Source organism: Oncorhynchus tshawytscha, linkage group LG17 (genome assembly GCF_018296145.1).
Source record: "Oncorhynchus tshawytscha isolate Ot180627B linkage group LG17, Otsh_v2.0, whole genome shotgun sequence".
NCBI classification, from domain to species: domain Eukaryota; kingdom Metazoa; phylum Chordata; class Actinopteri; order Salmoniformes; family Salmonidae; genus Oncorhynchus; species Oncorhynchus tshawytscha.
The window spans coordinates 24,734,684-24,761,210 of NC_056445.1; the positions used below are offsets into that span (position 1 = coordinate 24,734,684).

The 26,527-nt window shown below is 47.3% G+C and overlaps 1 protein-coding gene across 1 annotated transcript in view; it reads right to left on the reverse strand.

Annotated features, from left to right (window-relative positions):
- The window catches only part of LOC121839793 (staphylococcal nuclease domain-containing protein 1-like), a 283,991-nt gene that overhangs the window by 100,839 nt on the left and 156,625 nt on the right, over positions 1 to 26,527 (reverse strand). Inside the window, exon 3 of the mRNA XM_042300487.1 lies at positions 12,914 to 13,055. Coding sequence (XP_042156421.1) covers positions 12,914 to 13,055 — 142 coding nt within the window. The remainder of the gene's footprint in view (positions 1 to 12,913; positions 13,056 to 26,527) is intronic.

Consider the following 26,527-nt stretch of genomic DNA (forward strand, 5'->3'; position numbering starts at 1 on the left):
GTGCGGTGCGGCATTGGGAGGGTTCACCTGTACTTGTAGTTAGGAGGAGAAGAGTGTAAGTGGGTTCGTTGCCAAGAGAAGAGCGATTCATTGCCACATAAGGTAACCAGCGTTGACTTTCTGGTTACTAGTGAAACCAGAGCACTAAGACCAAGAGCAAGACGCATTGGGTCCTGCTCCCTACAAAATACACCCCTCACAACAAACCGTGCTACAGCTGAGCAGACAGGTGATCTGACCTTCCAATCTTCAGTTCCATTCAAATTCAACAACGAATGCCTTCGCGGTAAAGCTCATCCGAGGACCTCTAAATATTGCATCATCCGGCGCGGTGGTGGGGAGTTAACTTGCAGTGTCTGCTTTTCTCCCTGCTTGAGTTTGTTGTGGCTTTCTACAGCCGTGGCCTCTGCAGTTTGTGTGGAGTGTCACCACAGCTGTTAACAGACCAGCTGAAGAGAAACAATACGTAGTTCAGCACGACTGAAGAATATAGATCCGGTGAAACAAGGACGGCCGAGAGATGTGAGGATAAAATCATGACCATGACAAACTACTGCCCCCTCTAGCATGACCGTGTCCTCAAAAGACAGAGACCAGCGGTAGGCGGGGGGGAAACAAAGAGCCACCCTCTACAGAGGATCACATGGGAACAGGGACTTGCTTATGTGCACCGAGCTTTATCCAGACATCTTCCGTCCACATTAAGCAGGGTAGTGTTCATTTGAGCACACAATGGAAAACATTTTGCAACTGAACACAAAAAATATGCATTTCGCATTGGCCAGGAAGACCCTCCCTCTTTCAATCTGTTTTTTCCCCCATTTGGTGCCCAATGAACACAGTCCAGGAGTGGAGAGCTGTTTCTAAGATGGTCCTAGTTCGCTGCTTCACGATAAGGCCTGGTTAGAGCCCCCTGCATTCCCTATCGGACAGATCGATAGAGAATGTCCTCTTATTGATATCAATACTGGCAAATGCGAACAACAGATTTTTACCTTGTCAGCTCATGGATTCAATCTTGCAACCTTACGGTTAACTAGTCCAACGCTCTAACCACCTGCCTCACGAGGAGCCCGCCTGTTACGCGAATGCAGTAAGAAGCCAAGGTAAGCTGCTAGCTAGCATTAAACTTATCTTATAAAAAAAAATCAATCATAATTCGACACCATTCTGTATACTTCTGGCCCTTCTTTGGAAACTGTGTTAACTAACCTCCAGACGAGCTTCTATGCCATACAACTCTCCGTCTGTGGCCTCCAACTGCTCTTAAACGCAAAAAAAGCTAAATGCATGCTATTCAACCGATCATTGCCCGCACCTGCCCGCCCATCCAGCATCACTACTCTGGACGGTTCTGACTTAGTAAACATGGACAACTACAAATACCTAGGTGTCTGGCTAGACTGTAAACTCTTCTTCCAGACTCACATTAAGCATCTCCAATCAAAAATTACATCTAGAATCGGCTTCCTATTTCGCAACAAAGCATCCTTCACTCATGCTGCCAAACATACCCTCGTAAAACTGACCATCCTACCGATCCTAGACTTTGGCGATGTCATCTATAAAATAGCCTCCCAACACTCTACACAGCAAACTGGATGTAGTCGATCACAGTGCCATCCGTTTTGTCACCAAAGCCCCATATACTACCCACCACTGCGACCTGTACGCTCTCGTTGGCTGGCCCTCGCTCCAAACTCAACGCTAAACCCACTGGCTTCAGGTTATCTACAAGTCTCTGCTAGGTAAAGCCCCGCCCTATCTCAGCTCACTGGTCACCATAGCAGCACCCACTCGTAACACACGCTCCAGCAGGTATATCTCACTGGTCACCCCCAAAGCCAATTCCTCCTTTGGTTGCCTTTCCTTCCAGTTCTCTGCTACCACTGACTGGAACGAACTGCAAAAATCACTGAAGCTGGAGATTCCCATCTCCCTCACTAGCTTTAAGAACCAGCTGTCAGAGTAGCTCACAGATCACTGCACCTGTTCATAGCCCATCTGTATACAGCCCATCCATCTACCTCATTCCCATACTGTATTTATTTATTTTGCTCCTTTGCACCCCAGTATCTCTACTTGCACATCCATCTTTTGCACATCTACCATTCCAGTGTTTAATTGCCATATTGTAATTACTTCGCCACCATAGCCTATTTATTGCCTTAACTCCCTTATTTGACCTTATTTGCACTCACTGTATATAGACTTTTGTTTTCTTTTTTTCTACTGTATTAAAGACTGTATGTTTGTTTATTCCATGTGTAACTCTGTGTTGTTGTATGTGTTGAACTGCTTGGCTTTATCTTGGCCAGGTCGCAGTTGTAAATGAAAACTTGTTCTCAACTAGCCTACCTGGTTAAATAAAGGTAAAATAAAAAAATAATCACTAGTTATAACTACACATGGTTGATGATATTATTAGTTTATCTAGCATGTCCTGCGTTGCATATAATCGATGCGGTGTGCATTCACGAAAAAGGACTGTCGTTGCTCCAACGTGTACCTAACCATAAACATCAATGCCCTTCTTTAAATCAATACACAGAAGTATATATTTTTAAACCTGCATATTTAGCTAAAAGAAATCCAGGTTAGCAGGCAATATTAACCAGGTGAAATTGTGTCACTTCTCTTGAATTTATTGCACGCAGAATCAGGGCATATGCAACAGTTTGGGCCGCCTGGCTCATTGCGAACTAATTTGCCAGAATTTTACGTAATTATGACATAACATTGAATGTTGTACAATGTAACAGCAATATTTAGACTTATGGATGCCATCCATTAGATAAAATACGGAACGGTTCCGTATTTCATTGAAAGAATAAACATTTTGTTTTTGAAATTATAGTTTCCGGATTCTACCATATTAATGACCTAAGGCTCGTAAGCATTCATTCAAACAGCACTTTCGTGCGTTTTGCCAGCAGCTCTTTGCAATGCTTCAAGCATTGCGCTGTTTATGACTTCAAGCCTATCAACTCCCGAGATTAGGCTGGTATAACCGATGTGAAATGGCTAGCTAGTTAGCGGGGTGTGAGCTAATAGCGTTTCAAACGTCACTCGCTCTGAGACTTGGAGTTGTTCCCCTTGCTCTGCATGTGGGTAACGCTGCTTCGAGGGTGGCTGTTGTCGATGTGTTCCTGGTTCAAGGCCAGGTAGCGGTGAGGAGAGGGACGGAAGCTATACTGTTACACTGGCAATACTAAAGTGCCTATAAGAACATCCAATAGTCAAAGGTTAATGAAATACAAATGGTATAGAGGGAAATAGTCCTATAATTCCAATAATAACTACAACCTAACTTCTTACCTGGGAATATTGAAGACTCATGTTAAAAGGAACCACCAGCTTTCATATGTTCTCATGTTCTGAGCAAGGAACTTAAACGTCAGCTTTCTTACATGGCACATATTGCACTTTTACTTTCTTCTCCAACACTTTGTTTTTGCATTATTTAAACCAAATTGAACATATTTCATTATTTATTTGAGACTAAATTGATTTTATTGATGTATTATATTAAGTTAAAATAAGTGTTCATTCAGTATTGTTGTAATTGTCATTATTACAAATACATGTATTTATTTAATTTAATACATTTTTTGGTCCTCCAATAATCGGTATCGGGTATTGAAAAATCATAGTCGGTCGACCTCTAGTTGGGACCTTTAAAAACCCCTAGGTTTTCACTGAATGAGGGGAACATTTGTGAAAGAGAGCGAGACAGCTAGAGAGAGGTGAGAGTGAGACATAAGGAGAGAGAATGAGAAAAACTAAAAACACGGAGACCGAACCACAGAGCATAAGGAACAAGAGGGAGAAAGATAGACTTAGCAACAGAACAAGAGAGAGATTGAATAACAGCATGATAGTCGGAAGGAGTATGACTGAGTGGTGTTCCAGCATCATTAGGTGGAGAACAGCTGCTGGGTGTAAAGGTAGAATGTGAATCATGTGGACAGAGTGGCACCTGGTCGGGGGAACCACCACTCATTGGAAGGCTGTACCACTGTCAGCTCTTAACTCTGGTCTGGACTGGACTAGGCTGTACCACTGTCAGCTCTTAACTCTGGTCTGGACTGGACTAGGCTGTACCGCTGCCAGCTCTTAGCTCCTAACTCTGGTCTGGACTGGACTAGGCTGTACCGCTGCCAGCTCTTAGCTCCTAACTCTGGTCTGGTCTGGACTAGGCTGTACCGCTGCCAGGTCTTAGCTCCTAACTCTGGTCTGGTCTGGACTAGGCTGTACCGCTGCCAGCTCTTAGCTCCTAACTCTGGTCTGGTCTGGACTAGGCTGTACCGCTGCCAGCTCTTAGCTCCTAACTCTGGTCTGGTCTGGACTAGGCTGTACCACTGTCAGCTCTTAGCTCCTAACTCTGGTCTGGACTGGACTAGGCTGTACCACTGTCAGCTCTTAGCTCTTAACTCTGGTCTGGACTGGACTAGGCTGTACCACTGTCAGCTCTTAGCTCTTAACTCTGGTCTGGACTGGACTAGGCTGTACCACTGTCAGCTCTTAGCTCCTAACTCTGGTCTGGACTGGACTAGGCTGTACCACTGTCAGCTCTTAGCTCTTAACTCTGGTCTGGTCTGGACTGGACTAGGCTGTACCACTGTCAGCTCTTAGCTCTTAACTCTGGTCTGGTCTGGACTGGACTAGGCTGTACCACTGTCAGCTCTTAGCTCTTAACTCTGGTCTGGTCTGGACTAGGCTGTACCACTGTCAGCTCTTAGCTCTTAACTCTGGTCTGGACTGGACTAGGCTGTACCGCTGTCAGCTCTTAGCTCCTAACTCTGGTCTGGACTGGACTAGGCTGTACCACTGTCAGCTCTTAGCTCCTAACTCTGGTCTGGACTGGACTAGGCTGTACCACTGTCAGCTCTTAGCTCCTAACTCTGGTCTGGACTGGACTAGGCTGTACCACTGTCAGCTCTTAGCTCCTAACTCTGGTCTGGACTGGACTAGGCTGTACCACTGTCAGCTCTTAGCTCCTAACTCTGGTCTGGACTGGACTAGGCTGTACCACTGTCAGCTCTTAGCTCCTAACTCTGGTCTGGACTGGACTAGGCTGTACCACTGTCAGCTCTTAGCTCCTAACTCTGGTCTGGACTGGACTAGGCTGTACCACTGTCAGCTCTTAGCTCCTAACTCTGGTCTGGTCTGGACTAGGCTGTACCACTGTCAGCTCTTAGCTCCTAACTCTGGTCTGGACTGGACTAGGCTGTACCACTGTCAGCTCTTAGCTCCTAACTCTGGTCTGGTCTGGTTTGGACTAGGCTGTACCACTGTCAGCTCTTAGCTCCTAACTCTGGTCTGGTCTGGACTAGGCTAGCTCCTAACTCTGGTCTGGTCAGGCTGTACCACTGTCAGCTCTTAGCTCCTAACTCTGGTCTGGTCTGGACTAGGCTGTACCACTGTCAGCTCTTAGCTCCTAACTCTGGTCTGGTCTGGACTAGGCTGTACCACTGTCAGCTCTTAGCTCCTAACTCTGGTCTGGTCTGGACTAGGCTGTACCACTGTCAGCTCTTAGCTCCTAACTCTGGTCTGGTCTGGACTAGGCTGTACCACTGTCAGCTCTTAGCTCCTAACTCTGGTCTGGTCTGGACTAGGCTGTACCACTGTCAGCTCTTAGCTCCTAACTCTGGTCTGGTCTGGACTAGGCTGTACCACTGTCAGCTCTTAGCTCCTAACTCTGGTCTGGTCTGGATTAGGCTGTACCACTGTCAGCTCTTAGCTCCTAACTCTGGTCTGGTCTGGACTAGGCTGTACCACTGTCAGCTCTTAGCTCCTAACTCTGGTCTGGTCTGGACTAGGCTGTACCACTGTCAGCTCTTAGCTCCTAACTCTGGTCTGGTCTGGACTAGGCTGTACCACTGTCAGCTCTTAGCTCCTAACTCTGGTCTGGTCTGGACTAGGCTGTACCACTGCCAGCTCTTAGCTCCTAACTCTGGTCTGGTCCAGGCTGTACCGCTGCCAGCTCTTAGCTCCTAACTCTGGTCTGGTCTGGACTAGGCTGTACCGCTGTCAGCTCTTAGCTCCTAAATCTGGTCTGGTCTGGACTAGCCTGTAGCGCTGCCAGCTCTTAGCTCCTAACTCTGGTCTGGTCTGGTCTAGCCTGTAGCGCTGCCAGCTCTTAGCTCCTAACTCTGGTCTGGTCTGGTCTAGCCTGTAGCGCTGCCAGCTCTAGCTCCTAACTCTGGTCTGGTCTGGTCTAGCCTGTAGCGCTGCCAGCTCTTAGCTCCTAACTCTGGTCTGGTCTGGACTAGGCTGTACCACTGTCAGCGGGGGAGAGAGAGGAGAGAGGGACGGGGAGAGAGAGAGAGGAGAGAGGGACGGGGAGAGAGAGAGAGAGGAGAGAGGGACGGGGAGAGAGAGAGAGAGGAGAGAGGGACGGGGAGAGAGAGAGAGAGGAGAGAGGGACGGGGAGAGAGAGAGAGAGGAGAGAGGGACGGGGAGAGAGAGAGGAGAGAGGGACGGGGAGAGAGAGAGGAGAGAGGGACGGGGAGAGAGAGAGGAGAGAGGGACGGGGAGAGAGAGAGGAGAGAGGGACGGGGAGAGAGAGAGGAGAGAGGGACGGGGAGAGAGAGAGGAGAGAGGGACGGGAGAGAGAGAGAGGAGAGAGGGACGGGAGAGAGAGAGGAGAGAGGGACGGGGGAGAGAGAGAGAGGAGAGAGGGACGGGGAGAGAGAGAGGAGAGAGGGAGAGAGAGAGAGGAGAGAGGGACGGGGAGAGAGAGGAGAGAGGGACGGGGAGAGAGAGAGGAGAGAGGGACGGGGGAGAGAGAGAGAGAGGGACGGGGAGAGAGAGAGGAGAGAGGGACGGGGGAGAGAGAGGAGAGAGGGACGGGGGAGAGAGGAGAGAGGGACGAGGGAGGGAGAGAGGGACGGGGAGAGAGAGAGAGGGACGGGGGAGAGAGAGGAGAGAGGGGGGGAGAGGAGAGAGAGAGAGGAGAGAGGGACGGGGGAGAGGAGAGAGAGGACGGGGAGAGAGAGAGAGAGGAGAGAGGGACGGAGAGAGAGAGGAGAGGGGAGAGGGAGGAGGAGGGAGAGAGAGAGGAGAGAGGGACGGGGGAGAGAGAGGAGAGAGGGACGGGGAGAGAGAGGAGAGGGACGGGGAGAGAGAGGAGAGAGGGACGGGGAGAGAGAGAGAGAGGGACGGGGAGAGAGAGGAGAGAGGGACGGGGAGAGAGAGGAGAGAGGGACGGGGAGAGAGAGGAGAGAGGGACGGGGGGAGAGAGAGGAGAGAGGGACGGGGAGAGAGAGGAGAGAGGGACGGGGAGAGAGAGAGGAGAGAGGGACGGGGAGAGAGAGGAGAGAGGGACGGGGAGAGAGAGGAGAGAGGGACGGGGAGAGAGAGGAGAGAGGGACGGGAGAGAGAGAGGAGAGAGGGACGGGGAGAGAGAGAGAGGGACGGGGAGAGAGAGGAGAGAGGGACGGGGAGAGAGAGGAGAGAGGGACGGGGAGAGAGAGGAGAGAGGGACGGGAGAGAGAGAGGAGAGGGACGGGGAGGAGAGAGAGAGGAGAGAGGGAGAGGGACGGGGAGAGAGAGAGGAGAGAGGGACGGGGAGAGAGAGAGAGGAGAGAGGGACGGGAGAGAGAGAGGAGAGAGGGACGGGGAGAGAGAGGAGAGAGGGACGGGGGAGAGAGAGGAGAGAGGGAGGGACGGGGAGAGAGAGAGAGGAGAGAGGGACGGGGAGAGAGAGGAGAGAGGGACGGACGGGGAGAGAGAGAGAGAGGAGAGGGACGGAGAGAGAGGAGAGAGGGAGAGAGGGGAGGGAGAGAGAGAGGAGAGAGGGACGGGGAGAGAGAGAGAGGGACGGGGAGAGAGAGAGAGGGACGGGGAGAGAGAGAGAGAGGGACGGGGAGAGAGAGGAGAGAGGGACGGAGAGAGAGAGGAGAGAGGGACGGGGAGAGAGAGGAGAGAGGGACGGGGAGAGAGAGGAGGGACGGGGGAGAGAGGAGAGAGGGAGAGGAGAGAGGGACGGGGAGAGAGAGACGGGGAGAGAGAGAGGGAGGGACGGAGAGAGAGAGGAGAGAGGGACGGGGAGAGAGAGAGGAGAGAGGGACGGGGAGAGAGAGAGTGGGACGGGAGAGAGAGGGACGGGGAGAGAGAGAGAGAGAGGAGAGAGGGACGGGAGAGAGAGAGAGGAGAGAGGGACGGGGGGAGAGAGAGAGGAGAGAGGGACGGGGGGAGAGAGAGAGGAGAGAGGGACGGGGAGAGAGAGAGGGACGGGGAGAGAGAGAGGGAGGGACGGGGGAGAGAGAGGAGAGAGGGACGGGGAGAGAGAGGAGAGGGACGGGGGAGAGAGAGGAGAGAGGGACGGGGAGAGAGAGGAGAGAGGGACGGGGAGAGAGAGGAGAGAGGGACGGGGAGAGAGAGGAGAGAGGGACGGGGAGAGGGGAGAGAGAGGAGAGAGGGACGGGGGGAGAGAGAGGGACGGGGAGAGAGAGGAGAGAGGGACGGGGAGAGAGAGGAGAGAGGGACGGGGAGAGAGAGGAGAGAGGGACGGGGAGAGAGAGGAGAGAGGGACGGGGAGAGAGAGGAGAGAGGGACGGGGAGAGAGAGGAGAGAGGGACGGGGAGAGAGAGGAGAGAGGGACGGGGAGAGAGAGGAGAGAGGGACGGGGAGAGAGAGGAGAGAGGGACGGGGAGAGAGAGGAGAGAGGGACGGGGAGAGAGAGGAGAGAGGGACGGGAGAGAGAGGAGAGAGGGACGGGGAGGAGAGAGGGACGGGGAGAGAGGAGAGAGGGACGGGAGAGAGAGAGGAGAGGGACGGGGAGAGAGAGGAGAGAGGGACGGGGAGAGAGAGGAGAGAGGGACGGGGAGAGAGAGGAGAGAGGGACGGGGAGAGAGAGGAGAGCGGGACGGGGAGAGAGAGGAGAGCGGGAGAGAGATGAGAAATTGAATGATATCTGTAGCATTTCCCCAGACAGGAAAATTCCTTTCCCAACAAATTCTACCACACGTTTACACACACACACACGCACACACACTTTCGGTAATTAAATCTGACTAATAAAAAAAATTCTCACAAGCAAAACTGTCGCAACCGACCCCCCTGAGAATAATGGAAATGGTAAAGATATTACTGTGCACTTTGCTTCACTGTTTAGGGACCATTAAGAGACATCAGGGTGCTTAAGAGAAGATGAAAACACAGCCTACTATCTTCTCTTGGTACGTGAGACACAGTGACCACAGGCAGAGTATGAACAGAACCGAGCACAATGGGAACTAAAGACAACTAGGAGTTTTATTTACACTTTATAACAGTGTGTCTTCAACCCCTTTGAAAAAAGAGGAGGGTGAAACACGCCGGATTGATTCCCTTTGGATTTACTCCGATGTCCCGAACGGCTCGCCCAGCGCCTCAAGGTCGGTCAAGGAGTCTTCGCCCCAGCTGCCTATTTTTATCCAGACAGTAAATGGAGTGATGACGACAGCTGCCAAAAAAATAAACTTGTCTGACCTCTCACCTCTGATCTTAAAACACTTAAGCGTGAGAGAGACAGGGAGGGAGAGAGAGGAGCAGGTAAGGTGGGGAGAGATAAGGTCAAAACTCTCTCTCAGGTAGATTGCTGTCTGTTGTGGTCGACCTGTTTGCCTCGTACAGAATTCTGCTACAGTATGGAAAGAATCGAGCGGGTGATGAATTCACAGCATCCTATATGTGTCAGAATCTATTTCCATAATAGCGTACGGCATGGCATTGGGGGCTGCACATTTAGGGAGATCCCTGCTTTCTGAGAAAGGTGGGAATACAGACTGGTTCGAGGGAAACCTGGCAAAACCCCTCTATTTCAGAAACAGCCCCTGGAGCCACAGGGCCTACTGCTTGACGCCAATTTGTCGGTGCCGTGCGCCTTAGGACCAACTTAACCACAGCACAGAAAGCTATGTCATTACCAAAAAACAATCTTCATAGTATTTCTAAAATCACCCCCCTCCCCCTACATTATACATTCTGCCGTCTCTGAAAAAACATGTCATGAAATTGCAAAGCACTCGGCTTGTAAGAATTACTGGGCCTGGGCTTTGAAGTGGTCTTCAAGGGAATGTGGGCCTTAATGTGGGGTGAGAGGAGGAGAGGAGGAGAGGAGAGGAGAGGAGAGGAGAGGAGAGGAGAGGAGAGAGAGGAGAGGAGAGGAGAGGAGAGGAGAGGAGAAAGAGGAGAAAAGAGGAGAAAAGAGGAGAAAAGAGGAGAAAAGAGGAGAAAAGAGGAGAAAAGAGGAGAAAAGAGGATAAGAGAAGGAGACCGCGAGAGAGAGCGAGAGAGAGAAGAAAAGAAGATAAGAGAAGGAGAGAGAGAGAGAGAGAAGAAAAGAGGATAAGACAAGGAGAGAGAGAGAGAGAGAAGAAAAGAGGATAAGAAGGAGAGAGAGAGGGTTGGAGGGAGAGAGTGAGGGAGAGGGTCACAGGGGGTGATTCTGGTCATATTTGCTTGCCTGCTGAAAATAACAATCCTGTTTTTCCTAACGAGCACATAACTCGCTCGGTGGGAAACATCGGCCAATTAAAAACTAAAAAAAGGCCCCACATTGCTGGTTCATCTGAAATCATTAAAAAAAAGAAGAAAAAAAGATGACTAAAACTGTACTTGAACGCAGACTGCAGTACTACCAGCCGAGCTGCAGCTTTAGCTACGTTTCCTAAACCAAACGTGTGTCTCTATCCTGTTCTGGTTCTTCACATGTGCTTTCCAGGCTTCCCACTGTTATCAAGCTAATCAACCCTGTCTGTGCCAGTGTGTTTCCTGTCAATCACACTAGTCGTCACGGTGATCACATAGGTTACATGGCACATCATCAGCGCTCTACACAACTTCCTCCGGGGACGTGGGGGATATATGCAGCTACATGGAGGGGGATCAGCAGGAGGAGATCTGTTCTGATCATGCTCCAACACCTGAACATCTCCTGGGTGGGTGGTGTGTACGTACGTGGTATTAGTGAGGGGTTATGTCGGGTGCCAAAGGCTGCCAAGCTCCAACGTGATAGGATTGTCACGCTCACGGAGACGCAGGGTTCAGATTGGCTCTAAATGAATGCAAATTAATTCATTATCGCAATAAGACAAATTAAGTAATGACGAAAGTCAATTTCATGGCCTCTGCCAAAGTCAAGTGGCACTGGAAAGAGGAATGGGGGATACCTAGTCAGAATGCCTTCAACTGAAATGAGTCTTCAGCATTGACCCCAACCCCTCTGAATCAGAGCGGTGCCTTAATGGACATCCACGTCTTCTGCACCTGGGGAACAGTGGGTTAACTGCCTTGTTCAGGGGAACAGTGGGTTAACTGCCTTGTTCAGGGGAACAGTGGGTGAACGGCCTTGTTCAGGGGAACAGTGGGTGAACGGCCTTGTTCAGGGGAACAGTGGGTGAACGGCCTTGTTCAGGGGAACAGTGGGTGAACGGCCTTGTTCAGGGGAACAGTGGGTTAACTGCCTTGTTCAGGGGAACAGTGGGTTAACTGCCTTGTTCAGGGGAACAGTGGGTTAACTGCCTTGTTCAGGGGAACAGTGGGTTAACTGCCTTGTTCAGGGGAACAGTGGGTTAACTGCCTTGTTCAGGGAACAGTGGGTTAACTGCCTTGTTCAGGGGAACAGTGGGTGAACGGCCTTGTTCAGGGAACAGTGGGTTAACTGCCTTGTTCAGGGGAACAGTGGGTGAACGGCCTTGTTCAGGGAACAGTGGGTTAACGGCCTTGTTCAGGGGAACAGTGGGTGAACGGCCTTGTTCAGGGAACAGTGGGTGAACTGCCTTGTTCAGGGAACAGTGGGTGAACGGCCTTGTTCAGGGGAACAGTGGGTTAACTGCCTTGTTCAGGGGAACAGTGGGTTAACTGCCTTGTTCAGGGAACAGTGGGTTAACTGCCTTGTTCAGGGGAACAGTGGGTTAACTGCCTTGTTCAGGGAACAGTGGGTTAACTGCCTTGTTCAGGGAACAGTGGGTGAACGGCCTTGTTCAGGGGAACAGTGGGTGAACGGCCTTGTTCAGGGGAACAGTGGGTGAACGGCCTTGTTCAGGGGAACAGTGGGTTAACTGCCTTGTTCAGGGGAACAGTGGGTGAACGGCCTTGTTCAGGGGAACAGTGGGTGAGCGGCCTTGTTCAGGGGAACAGTGGGTGAACGGCCTTGTTCAGGGGAACAGTGGATTAACTGCCTTGTTCAGGGGAACAGTGGATTAACTGCCTTGTTCAGGGGAACAGTGGATTAACTGCCTTGTTCAGGGGAACAGTGGGTTAACTGCCTTGTTCAGGGGAACAGTGGGTTAACTGCCTTGTTCAGGGGAACAGTGGGTTAACTGCCTTGTTCAGGGGAACAGTGGGTTAACTGCCTTGTTCAGGGGAACAGTGGGTTAACTGCCTTGTTCAGGGGAACAGTGGGTTAACTGCCTTGTTCAGGGGCAGAACGACAGATCTTTACCTTCTCAGCTTGGGATTTGATCCAGCAACCTTTCGGTTACTGGCCCAAAGCTCTAACCACGAGGCTACCTGCCGCCCCATGAGATCCCCACCCACCTCCACCTCGTTATGGAACACACACTAGTGAATGTGTGATTGAGTGAATGACCAAGAGAGAAAGAGAGTGATTGAACCAATTAAAGCAGTGTCTTGGTGTGATGATGCAACACGCTCATTAACCCCTGCTCTGTCCAACCAACTCCTCGTTCCCACGAGGCATGGGACCATGCACACAGTCACATGACAGCCTCCCGTCCTATTCAAGGAGCCAAAAGGGGATAGGCGCTGGAGCCAGCCTTTGGCAGACTCCTCTACGGCTGTAGTGTGTAGTCATCCATGAAGTCAGCCTCAAACTAGTCCCGTCTCTCGCACACACACACGAAAACACAAACCAAAACAACCCAGTCAAAATATCAGACAACACACCCCCCCCCACACACACCTGTCTCCACGTCCTGGGTGTAGAAGTGCATGGTGTCCGTGATCTCAGTGACATATACAGCTCTGTAGTTGGCTGTGCGCTCTTTCTCCTCCATCACGTGCACCACCTCCTCTACCTTCTTCTCCTCATAGTTGGCCCAGATCTGAGGGGGGGAGGAAGGTCACATGATTAGGGTGAAGCATGACAGAACACTCCCTGTTCTTATGTGTAATATAATGATATCATTAATATGAGGTCTTTCTCGTTAAATTGGGGATCTACTTGTAGGACAAATGAAATAATATACAGTCCCCATGTCTGACTGAAGACCACAGCAAAAAGGACATTTCTCATGTCTAAACCTCCAGCTAAACATGCCAGTTCCTTATTATACGGCACATGATCAAACATCTAACATACTCAAAACAAACCCAAACCAGACATCAAACTACTACTTTAATCACTGCCAACTCCAACAGAACACTTCATTTACACTCCTAAATGACCCCCATTACTTGATTCAGGGCCTGTTTTGATGACAAAGGGAAATACGGTCTAGAACAAACAACCCCTAGACCGGAGAAACATGGGTCTGTTATCTAACAGCAACACCAATCCCCTGTGGGACAACCTCTCTCCCTCTCTTCACCATCCTCTAGAGTGTTTTTGGTGTGGAAACCAGGTCAGCTCCTCTCCAAGGTTGGCCCTCTGAATCAACTATATTAATTTGGGGACAGGTCGAAACACATGAAACATTCACAGCCATTTAGCTAGCTAGCTTGCTGTTGCTAGCTAATTTGTCCTGGGATATAAACATTGGGTTGTTATTCTGAATTAAATGCATAAGGTCTTTTTTTTCTGGGTCTTTGTAGAATTTTGACCCATTTTAAGTCACATGTTCTCTACTCCGACATGTAATCCACTGATAAAAGAGGAAACCTAGTTAGTTTCCAGTAATCTCTCTTCCTTCAGGCTTCTTCTTCTTCTGACTTTATATGGCAGTTGGCAACCAACTTTACAGTACATTACCACCACCAACTGGATTGGAGTGTGGACCTCAGTTCATCTTTCAATCACCCACGTGGGTATAGGCTCCTAAAAACCAATGAAGAGATGGGAGAGACTTGTAGCACGTCAATCGTTAAAAATATAACCAAGTTCTATTTTAGCGCCTGGCTACGCAAACGCTCATTGATGCGAGCGATCAGTTTTGAGGAAATGACTGAATAACATGTATGTGTAGATTTATTTTGCAATGCTGGCGCATGAAATGCGATGCACGGTGTGGTCAGCATGTTAGCATGGTAGGCTAATTACACCCAGCATTTTATAGGCCTTTTTCGGCATGCTAGCACTAACCAATTACATCTGACGTGTGCAGGGCAAGACATTTACAGGCCCATTTCACTACTGCAATGAGTCGTGCTAGTGAATCGGCTTACTGCCTGCTACCTTGAATCATTGGGAACAAATATTTATTATACAACAAGTGACACAGTGCGCCAGCCGAGCGAGCCTTGGCGGGTGCCCTGTCCACCTGGAGACAAAAGACTGGGTCAAACCACCCAATTACATTCAATTGCTTCTTCATGGTGCCAAACAAAGGGAAGGGACATTTTTTTTTGAATAATTTTGTGGATACGACTGACCAGGAGTTAATTAAGACCCAAACATGGCCACACTTCACAAACTTCCACTGGTCTTTTCCCCTCATTTTCTCCATCCCTCCCTTAGATATTAAAGGAGTCAATACCCACAATGCAGTGGGGCTTCAGCAGAGGGTAATGACATGTCTGGGCTTTTAATCAAACCTGCAGGACCAATCCGAGTGACACAGATTAGCGTGTCACTGTTCATGACCGTGACAACTGACACCGTGGTGGCGTCTCTGTGGGGGTTTGGGAGTCGTTCATGACGATTCAGGCCAAGTGACCTCTGACACAATGGGCCACGTCACGCCGCCGCGGCAAGGGAACAGGAGGAGAGAGCACTCACAGAATACCAATCACAACGCTGCTTTCACAACGACGATGCAGAAGTGGCCTTCCACATGGTGCTCTCCCCCACACACATTCTCTCCCGCTGTGCCCTAGGTGGATGACCTTCCGTGAGCAACCGACCATTCCTGTTTGTTCCACTTGAACGCAGGTATGTGACTGCTGTTGCTGCTTGGACACAGAGACGTGAGAGAGCGAGAGGAGTTAGGGTTTCCGAGCCCCGTGTCCGGCTCCAAAAAGTAGAGACAGCAAATCATCAGTCCTCTACTGCTGAAAAGGAAAACTGTTCTATAAGGACAACAGTGTTCCAAAAGGAAGACAACAACGTCTCAAAAGGAGGACAACGTTCCTAAAGGAGGACAGTGTTCCAAAAGTAGGACGATAACAAACAACAGTGTTCCAAAAGTAGGACGACAACAACAGTGTTCCAAAAGTAGGACGACAACAATTGTTCCAAAAGTAGGACGACAACAAGTGTTCCAAAAGGAGGACGACAACAAGTGTTCCAAAAGGAGGACAGTGTTCCAAAAGTAGGACGACAACAAGTGTTCCAAAAGTAGGACGACAACAAGTGTTCCAAGTGTTCCAAAAGGAGGACGACAACAAGTGTTCCAAAAGGAGGACAGTGTTCCAAAAGGAGGACGACAACAACAACAGTGTTCCAAAAGGAGGACAACAACAGTGTTCCAAAAGGAGGACAACAACAGTGTTCCAGGACAACAACAGTGTTCAAAAGGAGGACAACAAAAAGGAGGACAACAACAATGTGAGGACAACAACAAAAGGAGGACAATGTTCCAAAAGGAGGACAACAGTGTTCCAAAAGGAGGACAACAACAGTGTTCCAAAAAACGACAACAGTGTTCCAAAAGGACGACAACAACAGTGTTCCAAAAGGACGACAACAACAGTGTTCCAAAATGACGACAACAACAGTGTTCCAAAATGACGACAACAACAGTGTTCCGAAATGACGACAACAACAGTGTTCCAAAATGACAATACGTGTTCAAAAGGTTAATAAGTGTTCAAAAGAACAATACGTGTTCCAAAAGGACAATAACAGTGTTCAAAAGGACAATAACAGTGTTCCAAAAGTCCAACAACAGTGTTCCAAAAGTCCAACAACAGTGTTCCAAAAGTCCAACAACAGTGTTCCAAAAGGACAACAACAGTGTTCCAAAAGGACAACAACAGTGTTCCAAAAGGACAACAACAGTGTTCCAAAAGGACAACAACAGTGTTCCAAAAGGACAACAACAGTGTTCCAAAAGGACAACAGTGTTCCAAAAGGAAAACAACAACAGTGTTCCAAAAGGACAACAACAACAGTGTTCCAAAAGGACAATAAGTGTTCAAAAGGTTAATAACAGTGTTCAAAAGGTTGATAAGTGTTCAAAATAACAGTGTTCAAAAGGACAATAACAGTGTTCAAAAGGACAATAAGTGTTCAAAAGGACAATAACAGTGTTCAAAAGGACGACAACAACAGTGTTTCAAAAGGACGACAACAACAGTGTTTCAAAAGGACAATAAGTGTTCAAAAGGTTAATAACAGTGTTAATAACAGTGTGGCCATGCTGCTGCTCCAGTTTCAACTGACCTGAGCCCTAGGACCATGCCCCAGGACTACCTGACATGATGACTCCTTGCTGTCCCCAGTCCACCTGGCCATGCTGCTGCTCCAGTTTCAACTGTTCTGCCTTATTATTATTCGACCATGCTGGTAATTTATGAACATTTGAACATCTTGGCCATGTTCTGTTATAATCTCCACCCGGCACAGCCAGAAGAGGACTGGCCACCCCACATAGCCTGGTTCCTCTCTAGGTTTCTTCCTAGGTTTTGGCCTTTCTAGGGAGTTTTTCCTAGCCACCGTGCTTCTACACCTGCATTGCTTGCTGTTTGGGGTTTTAGGCTGGGTTTCTGTACAGCACTTTGAGATATCAGCTGATGTACGAAGGGCTATATAAATAAATTTGATTTGATTTGATTCAACAGGTTAATAACAGTGTTCAAAAGGACAATAAGTGTTCAAAAAGACAATAACAGTGTTCAAAAAGACAACAGTGTTCCAAATGGAGGACACCTACTGGCACCTACTACCACACCCTGTTCACCCTGTTCTAAAGCACTTAAATATTTTCTCTTGCCCAGTCACCCTCTCAATGGCACACATACACAACTCATGTCTCATGGTTGAAAATTCTTCTTTAACCTGTCTCCTCCCCTTCATCTACACTGATTAAAGTGGATTTAACAAATCAATAAGGGATCATAGCTTTCACTTGGATTCACCTGGTCAGTCTATGTCATGGAAAGAGCAGGAGTTCTTAATGTTTTGTACAGCAGGTGTGTGACACAGAATAATAGTCTGTGGCTGAGTTGAACATGATATCTAATCATAATCAGTAACCCCCACCATTCAGAGTAGGGCCCCTACAGCACACCGCTGCCATAGTGACTGATGGGTATGGCTGAGTACACTGGTATCAGCATGTTATTAACACACCCAGGTCCACATGGCATGGGGTTTAACATGGGATAATCATGCTATGCTAGTGAAGCATGAAGTCAGTAGTGACAAATGGTAAGTGATAGGCTTTGGTTCAACTAAGGGTGAAATGTGCCTTGCAGATGTCACAGCCAAACCCCTTGAGGTACTGAAGAGTAGACTGACTGTTTTACTAAAACCACAACCCGGCATTATATACAAATGTGCAAAGAAATATGCAAATGAACTAATTAATAACGAACAAAGTTAAAAACACTGCAGAGTGAAGAGAGTGTGAAGAGAGTCTGGAAGGGCTTGCAGCATTACTGGTATAGACTGGAATGGGAGGTCATTTAGAATGTCCTGGCAGACTAAGAGACATTACATTCAGAGAATTCCCTTTTTCCACACACGCACACTGCCTTGTTCACGTGTTCACACACACTCTCCGGAAACCAGGGGGATGGGGACATTGGGAACATTGATTAAAGGTGACAGCATGTCAATTCCAATAGTGTGTGTTCGGCCAGGGGGAGACCAAATCTCCATCAACACCCAGAGCACAGACACACTAGCGCACACACACACTGGTGCATATAAACACACACACTAGGGCAAACACACACACAAACACACACTAGGGCAAACACACACACACGAGAAGAGTGAGATGAGGGTAGTAGGGTGCACAAGGACACACACACACGTTGGATGAATCCACACTGCTGTCATTGTCTGTTCTACACTACACAGTGAACTATCACTCGACGTAGGACATGCCCACACACCTCCACATCAGCTTCAGTCTAAACCCTTTTCAACAACCCTGCTACTCCTTCTCTGGTGTAGGCTATACACTAGCATACTTATCTCATACTGGTTTTATCAAACTACTCTACCCAGAAGCCTTTGCCCTAAACTTCAAGTACTTCGCTTGCAGCCTGCTGAAACAAGTTTTCAAACCTATCACACAATGAAAAGTACAGCACTATTCGTTAGCAATTGAGGTAATTGACATTTTGAAAATATGCAGCTGTGGAACAGCTAGTCATATCTGTCTAGAGGTGGAGGAGAACATGAATGTAGGGAGCGTATGGAGCAGCCTCTCTCCAGTTACACCACCCACATATGTAGTTTCATTATTCAATAGTGCTCTGCAAACAATACAAATCAATACAAGTGCTTGTTATTAATAAAAGTGCCCTTTGCAGATCAATCTAAGCCTCTATTACGTTCCTAAATGAAGGGGCCTTGAGAAGTGAATGCCTCACTAAATAAATGGCTGCTCTCTTGTCATGTTTCCCTTCGAGTCTACATCTTATATGATGAGTGAACCTTGAACGTTCGTCACCAAACACTCAGAGAAAACAAACTGAGCCCAAACTATGCTTGTTTGATGGGAGACACGAGACAAAGCCCCCCCAAGAAGATTCAATAAAGTAAATATAGGCTACATGTTCACCTGAACTTCAAAACACTCAGACCTAGTTCCCAATCCCACATTCAATAACAAAGATGCATCATTCCTCCAATTCAATCGTCCAACGACAAGGTATTCACTCAGGTCAGGACATAACAAACCACTACCTCATCCCCACTAGACTTGATTGGTAAACCAATTCCAATATCAGGCTTTCCTTACAATGTTGAGCACAACGTTGTATTAATGAGTAGTGATATTAGGTTGATGGGGTTGGCGGGTCTGTGGGTGACCCCGGATTCCTCTGGCTCAGCCGTTGCCACGGTGTGTCGAGGGAACTATTCGAGGCTGGAAATGATGAACCAGCCTGGTGAATCAGAGTGCCACTCCAGCCAGCCAATCCATCCCACCACTACACCACTCAGTGGGCTCGATAGTGCAGCTGTGATGCATCCCATGTAAGAACACGGTCATACACAACCTAGGCCTGGTACGCGGTCGCCAACACAATGACAATCCACACAACGCTTTCTGTAATGGGGACGCGATCTAAGTCTACTATGCATTCATCAGCCACATAGAATATGAATTAATACAATCATTGTATTTGTATGGACAACACACTCTGGCAAGCCGTGCAACGCTTACTGTACTTGACAGTGTGCAACACCGAAACCCACACAACACACCTCGATGACCTGTGATGGAGTAGTGCATAATTTACTGATGCCGCTTTACATACATGTGTACAGCCATGTTAATGAACTGTTAGCAGGACAGAACCTGACGTCTATACACAGTGCATCCATCATGGAACAGCTGTATTAGTAATGACTAGAAGCATGTTTACAGCCATGTTAATGAACTGTTAGGAGGACAGAACCTGACGTCTATACACAGTGCATCCATCATGGAACAGCTGTATTAGTAATGACTAGAAGCATGTTTACAGCCATGTTAATGAACTGTTAGCAGGACAGAACCTGACGTCTATACACAGTGCATCCATCATGGAACAGCTGTATTAGTAATGACTAGAAGCATGTTTACAGCCATGTTAATGAACTGTTAGCAGGACAGAACATGACGTCTATACACAGTGCATCCATCATGGAACAGCTGTATTAGTAATGACTAGAAGCATGTTTACAGCCATGTTAATGAACTGTTAGGAGGACAGAACCTGACATCTATACACAGTGCATCCATCATGGAACAGCTGTATTAGTAATGACTAGAAGCATGTTTACAGCCATGTTAATGAACTGTTAGCAGGACAGAACCTGACGTCTATACACAGTGCATCCATAATGGAACAGCTGTATTAGTAATGACTAGAAGCATGTTTACAGCCATGTTAATGAACTGTTAGCAGGACAGAACATGACGTCTATACACAGTGCATCCATCATGGAACAGCTGTATTAGTAATGACTAGAAGCATGTTTACAGCCATGTTAATGAACTGTTAGCAGGACAGAACCTGACATCTATACACAGTGCATCCATCATGGAACAGCTGTATTAGTAATGACTAGAAGCATGTTTACAGCCATGTTAATGAACTGTTAGGAGGACAGAACCTGACGTCTATACACAGTGCATCCATCATGGAACAGCTGTATTAGTAATGACTAGAAGCATGTTTACAGCCATGTTAATGAACTGTTAGCAGGACAGAACATGACGTCTATACACAGTGCATCCATCATGGAACAGCTGTATTAGTAATGACTAGAAGCATGTTTACAGCCATGTTAATGAACTGTTAGCAGGACAGAACATGACGTCTATACACAGTGCATCCATCATGGAACAGCTGTATTAGTAATGACTAGAAGCATGTTTACAGCCATGTTAATGAACTGTTAGCAGGACAGAACATGACGTCTATACACAGTGCATCCATCATGGAACAGCTGTATTAGTAATGACTAGAAGCATGTTTACAGCCATGTTAATGAACTGTTAGGAGGACAGAACCTGACGTCTATACACAGTGCATCCATCATGGAACAGCTGTATTAGTAATGACTAGAAGCATGTTTACAGCCATGTTAATGAACTGTTAGCAGGACTGAACCTGACGTCTATACACAGTGCATCCATCATGGAACAGCTGTATTAGTAATGACTAGAAGCATGTTTACAGCCATGTTAATGAACTGTTAGCAGGACAGAACCTGACATCTATACACAGTGCATCCATCATGGAACAGCTGTATTAGTAATGACTAGAAGCATGTTTACAGCCATGTTAATGAACTGTTAGCAGGACAGAACCTGACGTCTATACACAGTGCATCCATCATGGAACAGCTGTATTAGTAATGACTAGAAGCATGTTTACAGCCATGTTAATGAACTGTTAGCAGGACAGAACCTGACATCTATACACAGTGCATCCATCATGGAACAGCTGTATTAGTAATGACTAGAAGCATGTTTACAGCCATGTTAATGAACTGTTAGGAGGACAGAACCTGACATCTATACACAGTGCATCCATCATGGAACAGCTGTATTAGTAATGACTAGAAGCATGTTTACAGCCATGTTAATGAACTGTTAGCAGGACTGAACCTGACATCTATACACAGTGCATCCATCATGGAACAGCTGTATTAGTAATGACTAGAAGCATGTTTACAGCCATGTTAATGAACTGTTAGCAGGACAGAACATGACGTCTATACACAGTGCATCCATCATGGAACAGCTGTATTAGTAATGACTAGAAGCATGTTTACAGCCATGTTAATGAACTGTTAGGAGGACAGAACCTGACGTCTATACACAGTGCATCCATCATGGAACAGCTGTATTAGTAATGACTAGAAGCATGTTTACAGCCATGTTAATGAACTGTTAGGAGGACAGAACCTGACGTCTATACACAGTGCATCCATCATGGAACAGCTGTATTAGTAATGACTAGAAGCATGTTTACAGCCATGTTAATGAACTGTTAGGAGGACAGAACCTGACATCTATACACAGTGCATCCATCATGGAACAGCTGTATTAGTAATGACTAGAAGCATGTTTACAGGAATTATTATCGCTGGAAATTTTTGAAAAACATGCACAATGGGGGAGGAATCTGTAAAGTGCTTGGCTGATTGGCACATGGAAGGATATGAACAAGACCAATATCTACAGTGTGTGTGTGTGTGTGTGTGTGTGTGTGTGTGTGTGTGTGTAGCCAGAATGTGCGTTTACACAATCTCAATAGCTGTTTTAATAAAACCATCGATCAAAAACAGGGAGGCATAAAATCCCTTCTCACTTGTCTTAAGGGCAAATGTTAATTTTTCAACCATCTGGGTGATGAGAGGGGTGGTGGCTGGTGGAGCTTAGAGAGAGACAGAGGGTTGACCATGACTGATTCGATGACAAAGACCGATGTTCTCGTCAGGTAACACATGTGGGAGATGTGGGTTGAACGGTGAATTATTTGACTGATTGCAATCACTTAAGGTAAAAACACAATCCTCTGATCAAGACGAGCGCAGAGCAGGCGCCTCGTAACAATTTTCTTATTTGGTGCTAATTATATTTCCTCCTGACCCAACAATGAAAGAAAACTACAGGGCTCGTCTCTGATTGGATGGGTGCCTGATCGACAGTTGTCATTGGGGACCCACACACCAGTACACTGGGGTCAACAGTAGAATGTGAGGACTGGTTATCCTGGGACATTAACCCAATCACCAAGGTTAACAGGGGGTGGTTAAGCAAGAAGGGTGGATGTTTGTGTGTGATGATTTACGGTATCTGTATGTTAGTATGCGGGCCACGTGGTTCTCACCTCACTGCTTTGAACACAACACCGTAATAAAACACACATGTAGGCTACACACGCATACGTAGTCCACACACAAACACACGGCCTTGGGAAGAAAGGGGGGGACAGGAGGGTGAGCTAGGACAGTGCCTTCACACACTGGAACAACACAATAATAATATCCCAACACACTAGGGCTGGGCCTATATACATACCAATCCCAACACACTAGGGCTGGGCCTATTTACATACCAATCCCAACACACTAGGGCTGGGTCTATATACATACCAATCCCAACACACTAGGGCTGGGCCTATTTACATACCAATCCCAACACACTAGGGCTGGGTTTATATACATACCAATCCCAACACACTAGGGCTGGGTCTATATACATACCAATCCCAACACACTAGGGCTGGGTCTATATACATAACAAACCCAACACACAAAAGGCCTATATACATACCAATCCCAACATGCTAGGGCTGGGCCTATATACATACCAGTCTCCACACACTAGGGCTGGGCCTATATACATACCAATCCCAACACACTAGGGCTGGGCCTATATACATACCCATCCCAACACACTAGGGCCTATATACATACCAATCCCAACACACTAGGGCTGGGCCTATATACATACCCATCCCAACACACTAGGGCCTATATACATACCAATCCCAACACACTAGGGCTGGGTCTATATACATAACAAACCCAACACACTAGGGCTGGGTCTATATACATAACAAACCCCACACACTAGGGCTGGGCCTATATACATACCAATCCCAACACACTAGGGCTGGGTCTATATACATAACAAACCCAACACACTAGGGCCTATATACATACCAATCCCAACACACTAGGGCTGGGTCTATATACATAACAAACCCAACACACTAGGGCCTATATACATACCAATCCCAACACGTTAGGGCTGGGCCTATATACATACCAATCCCCACACACTAGGGCTGGGCCTATATACATACCAATCCCAACACACTAGGGGTGGGCCTACATACATACCAATCCCAACACACTATGGCTGGGCCTACATACATACCAATCCCAACACACTAGGGCTGGGCCTATATATAAACCAATCCCAAAACACTAGGGCTGGGTCTTTATCACAGCACAGGAAACCACTGTGGCTCAGCCCACTCATCCAAGAGGTGCAGGGTGTAGTAGCATCTGGGGTCAGCTTTTAATATTGTGCACTAATAGATTGGGGGAAGGGAAGCTGATCCCAGATCTGCCATGTAAGACTTCATTCTTTTCAAAAGGCTTAACTCCAATGCCCACCCACCTCACACTTAAACCACACAGACACACACAACGGCGGTCTAACAAGCCGTGTGCTCTAACAGCCTAATCCCTTTTTCCCACCCAGTCTCTCCCGGACAGCATCGACATCTCCAGGACAAGACGGGAGAGAACGCAGAGACACCTGGATGTGGTTACTTAGCAAATAGATTATGAATTAAAACTGAACAGGTGGTGCGGCTGGTGAGTATCGGGGGGGTGAGAAAAGGAGTGAGCAGCGAGAGAGGAGGGTGAGTGAAATGAGGGGGGAGAGAGCGGGGGAGAGATTGAAAGAGAGAGAGACTCTCCTTAGCCTCTCATATCACAGCCAACAGATGTCCGTAGACGGTCGTCAGCGGGCGGCGGCTGGGCGAGCAGCGATGGGCTCCTCAACCCCTGGCTTACATGACTCGTTTCAGAAAATGACCCTTAAGCTCTCTCTGGTTGTAGCCCTTTTAACTTTTTCAAATTGACACAGGAGCTCATCCACCGTTCACTTTACTGGTTCTGGGTTAGAAGTTGGCGCTTGAGTGCGAAGGAGTTTACCGTGGCGGACGCTATCGCCACCTGGATACCGAGGTGACCACAGCATGACGTAACCATGGAAACAGGAGGAAACGCATGCATGCGGAAAAATCTTGTGACACATGCAAAGATGAAGACACACATGAAGACACACACACACACACCTCTGTTCTGATGCGACCCGGGCTCTCTCCATCATTCACATGAACACACACTTCTCCCTCTTTTACACACACATACGTTAGCCCACTGGGGGAACCATTATAACACATGGAGCCTTATGCAACGCGGTCGTTTTCTGCTAGCGGTGTCAAACGGCAGTCATTAAGGCCGGGCTACATCACATCCGGACGCGATAAGTCCTATAGGGCGGCGCACAATTGGCCCAGCGTCGTCCGGGTTTGGCCGGGGTAAGCCGTCATTGTAAATAAGAATTTGTTCTTAACTGACTTGCCTAGTTAAATAAAAGGTTAAATAAAATGAAAACTAAAACATCATCAAGCTACAAGGACATCAGAAGGAAAACAAAGTGGCGCCATGTAATGAAAGCTGCTGTAGTTTGCCTGTGTGTGTGTGTGTGCGTATACAGTGCCTTCAGAAAGTATTCATACCCCTCGACTCATTCCACATTTTGTTGTGGTACAGCCTGAATTCAAAAATGATTACATTTTTTCCACCACCCATCTACACACAATAACCAATAATGACAAAGTTAAAACATGTTTTTAGACAATTTTGCACATGTATTGAATAATTAAATTATTATTCACACCCCTGAGTCAATACATGTTAGAACCACCTTTGGCAGCAATTACAGCTGTGTGTCTTTCTGGGTTAGGCTCTAAGAGCTTTACACACCTGGATTGTACAATATTTGCACATTATTCTTTTGAAAATTCTTCAAGCTCTGTCAAGTTGGTTGTTGATCATTGCGAGAATTTGCTAGACAGCAATTCCAGTGTATGGTGGAAAGCAGACTGAACAAGGTTTTCCTCTAGAATTTTGCCTGTGCTTAGCTCTATACCTTATCTTTGATCATAGAAAAAACTCCCTAGTCCTTGCCGATGACAAGCATACCCATAACATGATGCAGCCAACACCATGCTTGAAAATATGAAGAGTGGTACTCAGTGATGTGTAGCGTTGTGTTTGCCCGAAACATAACACTTTGTATTCAGGAATTAAAGTTAATTTCTTTGCCAAATCTTTTGCAGTTTTACTTTAGTGCCTTATTGCAAACAGGATGCATGTTTTGGAATATTTGTATTCTGTACAGGCTTCCTTATTTTCACTCTGTCAATTAGGTTAGTATTGTGGAGTAACTACAATGTTGTTGATCCATCCTCAGTTTTCTCCTATCAAAGCCATTAAACTCTATAACTGTTTTAAAGTCCCCATTGGCCTCATGGTGAATTCCCTGAGCGGTTTCCTTCCTCTCCAGCAACTGAGTTAGGAAGGACGTCTGTGACTTTGTAGTGACTGGGTGTACTGATACATCATCCAAAGTGTGATTAATAACTTCACCATGCTCAAAGGGATATTTAATGTCTGCATTAGTTATATTTACCCATCTACAAATAGGGCCATTCTTTGCGAGGCATTGCAAAACCGCCCTTGTCTTTGTGGTTGAATATGTGTTTGAAATGTACTGCTCGACTGACGGACCTTACAGATAATTATGTGTGGGGTACAGAGATGAAGTAGTCATTGAAAAATCAAGTTAAACACCATTATTGCACAAAGAGTGAGTCCATGCAACTTATTATGTGACATTTGAACTCCCTAACTTATTTAGCCTGGCCATAACACTACATTTCAATTCAACAAATTTTAAATTCAGGCTGTAACAAAGTGTAGAAAAAGTCCAGGGGTGTGAATACTTAAGGCACTGTATGTGGTCCTCATTCATTAGGACAGGAGGTTGCAAAAGCATGGAAAAGAGGAATTAACTTCCCAACGCATCAGTGAGTGACGTTCTAAAAGACAGGACATTTTATAAAATGTCCCTCAATGCTCCCATACATAATTGTTCTTAAACAGTAGCTTGTGTAAATTTTCCAGAGCGCAAGGGTTCAAACGGGCTGTTCTAAG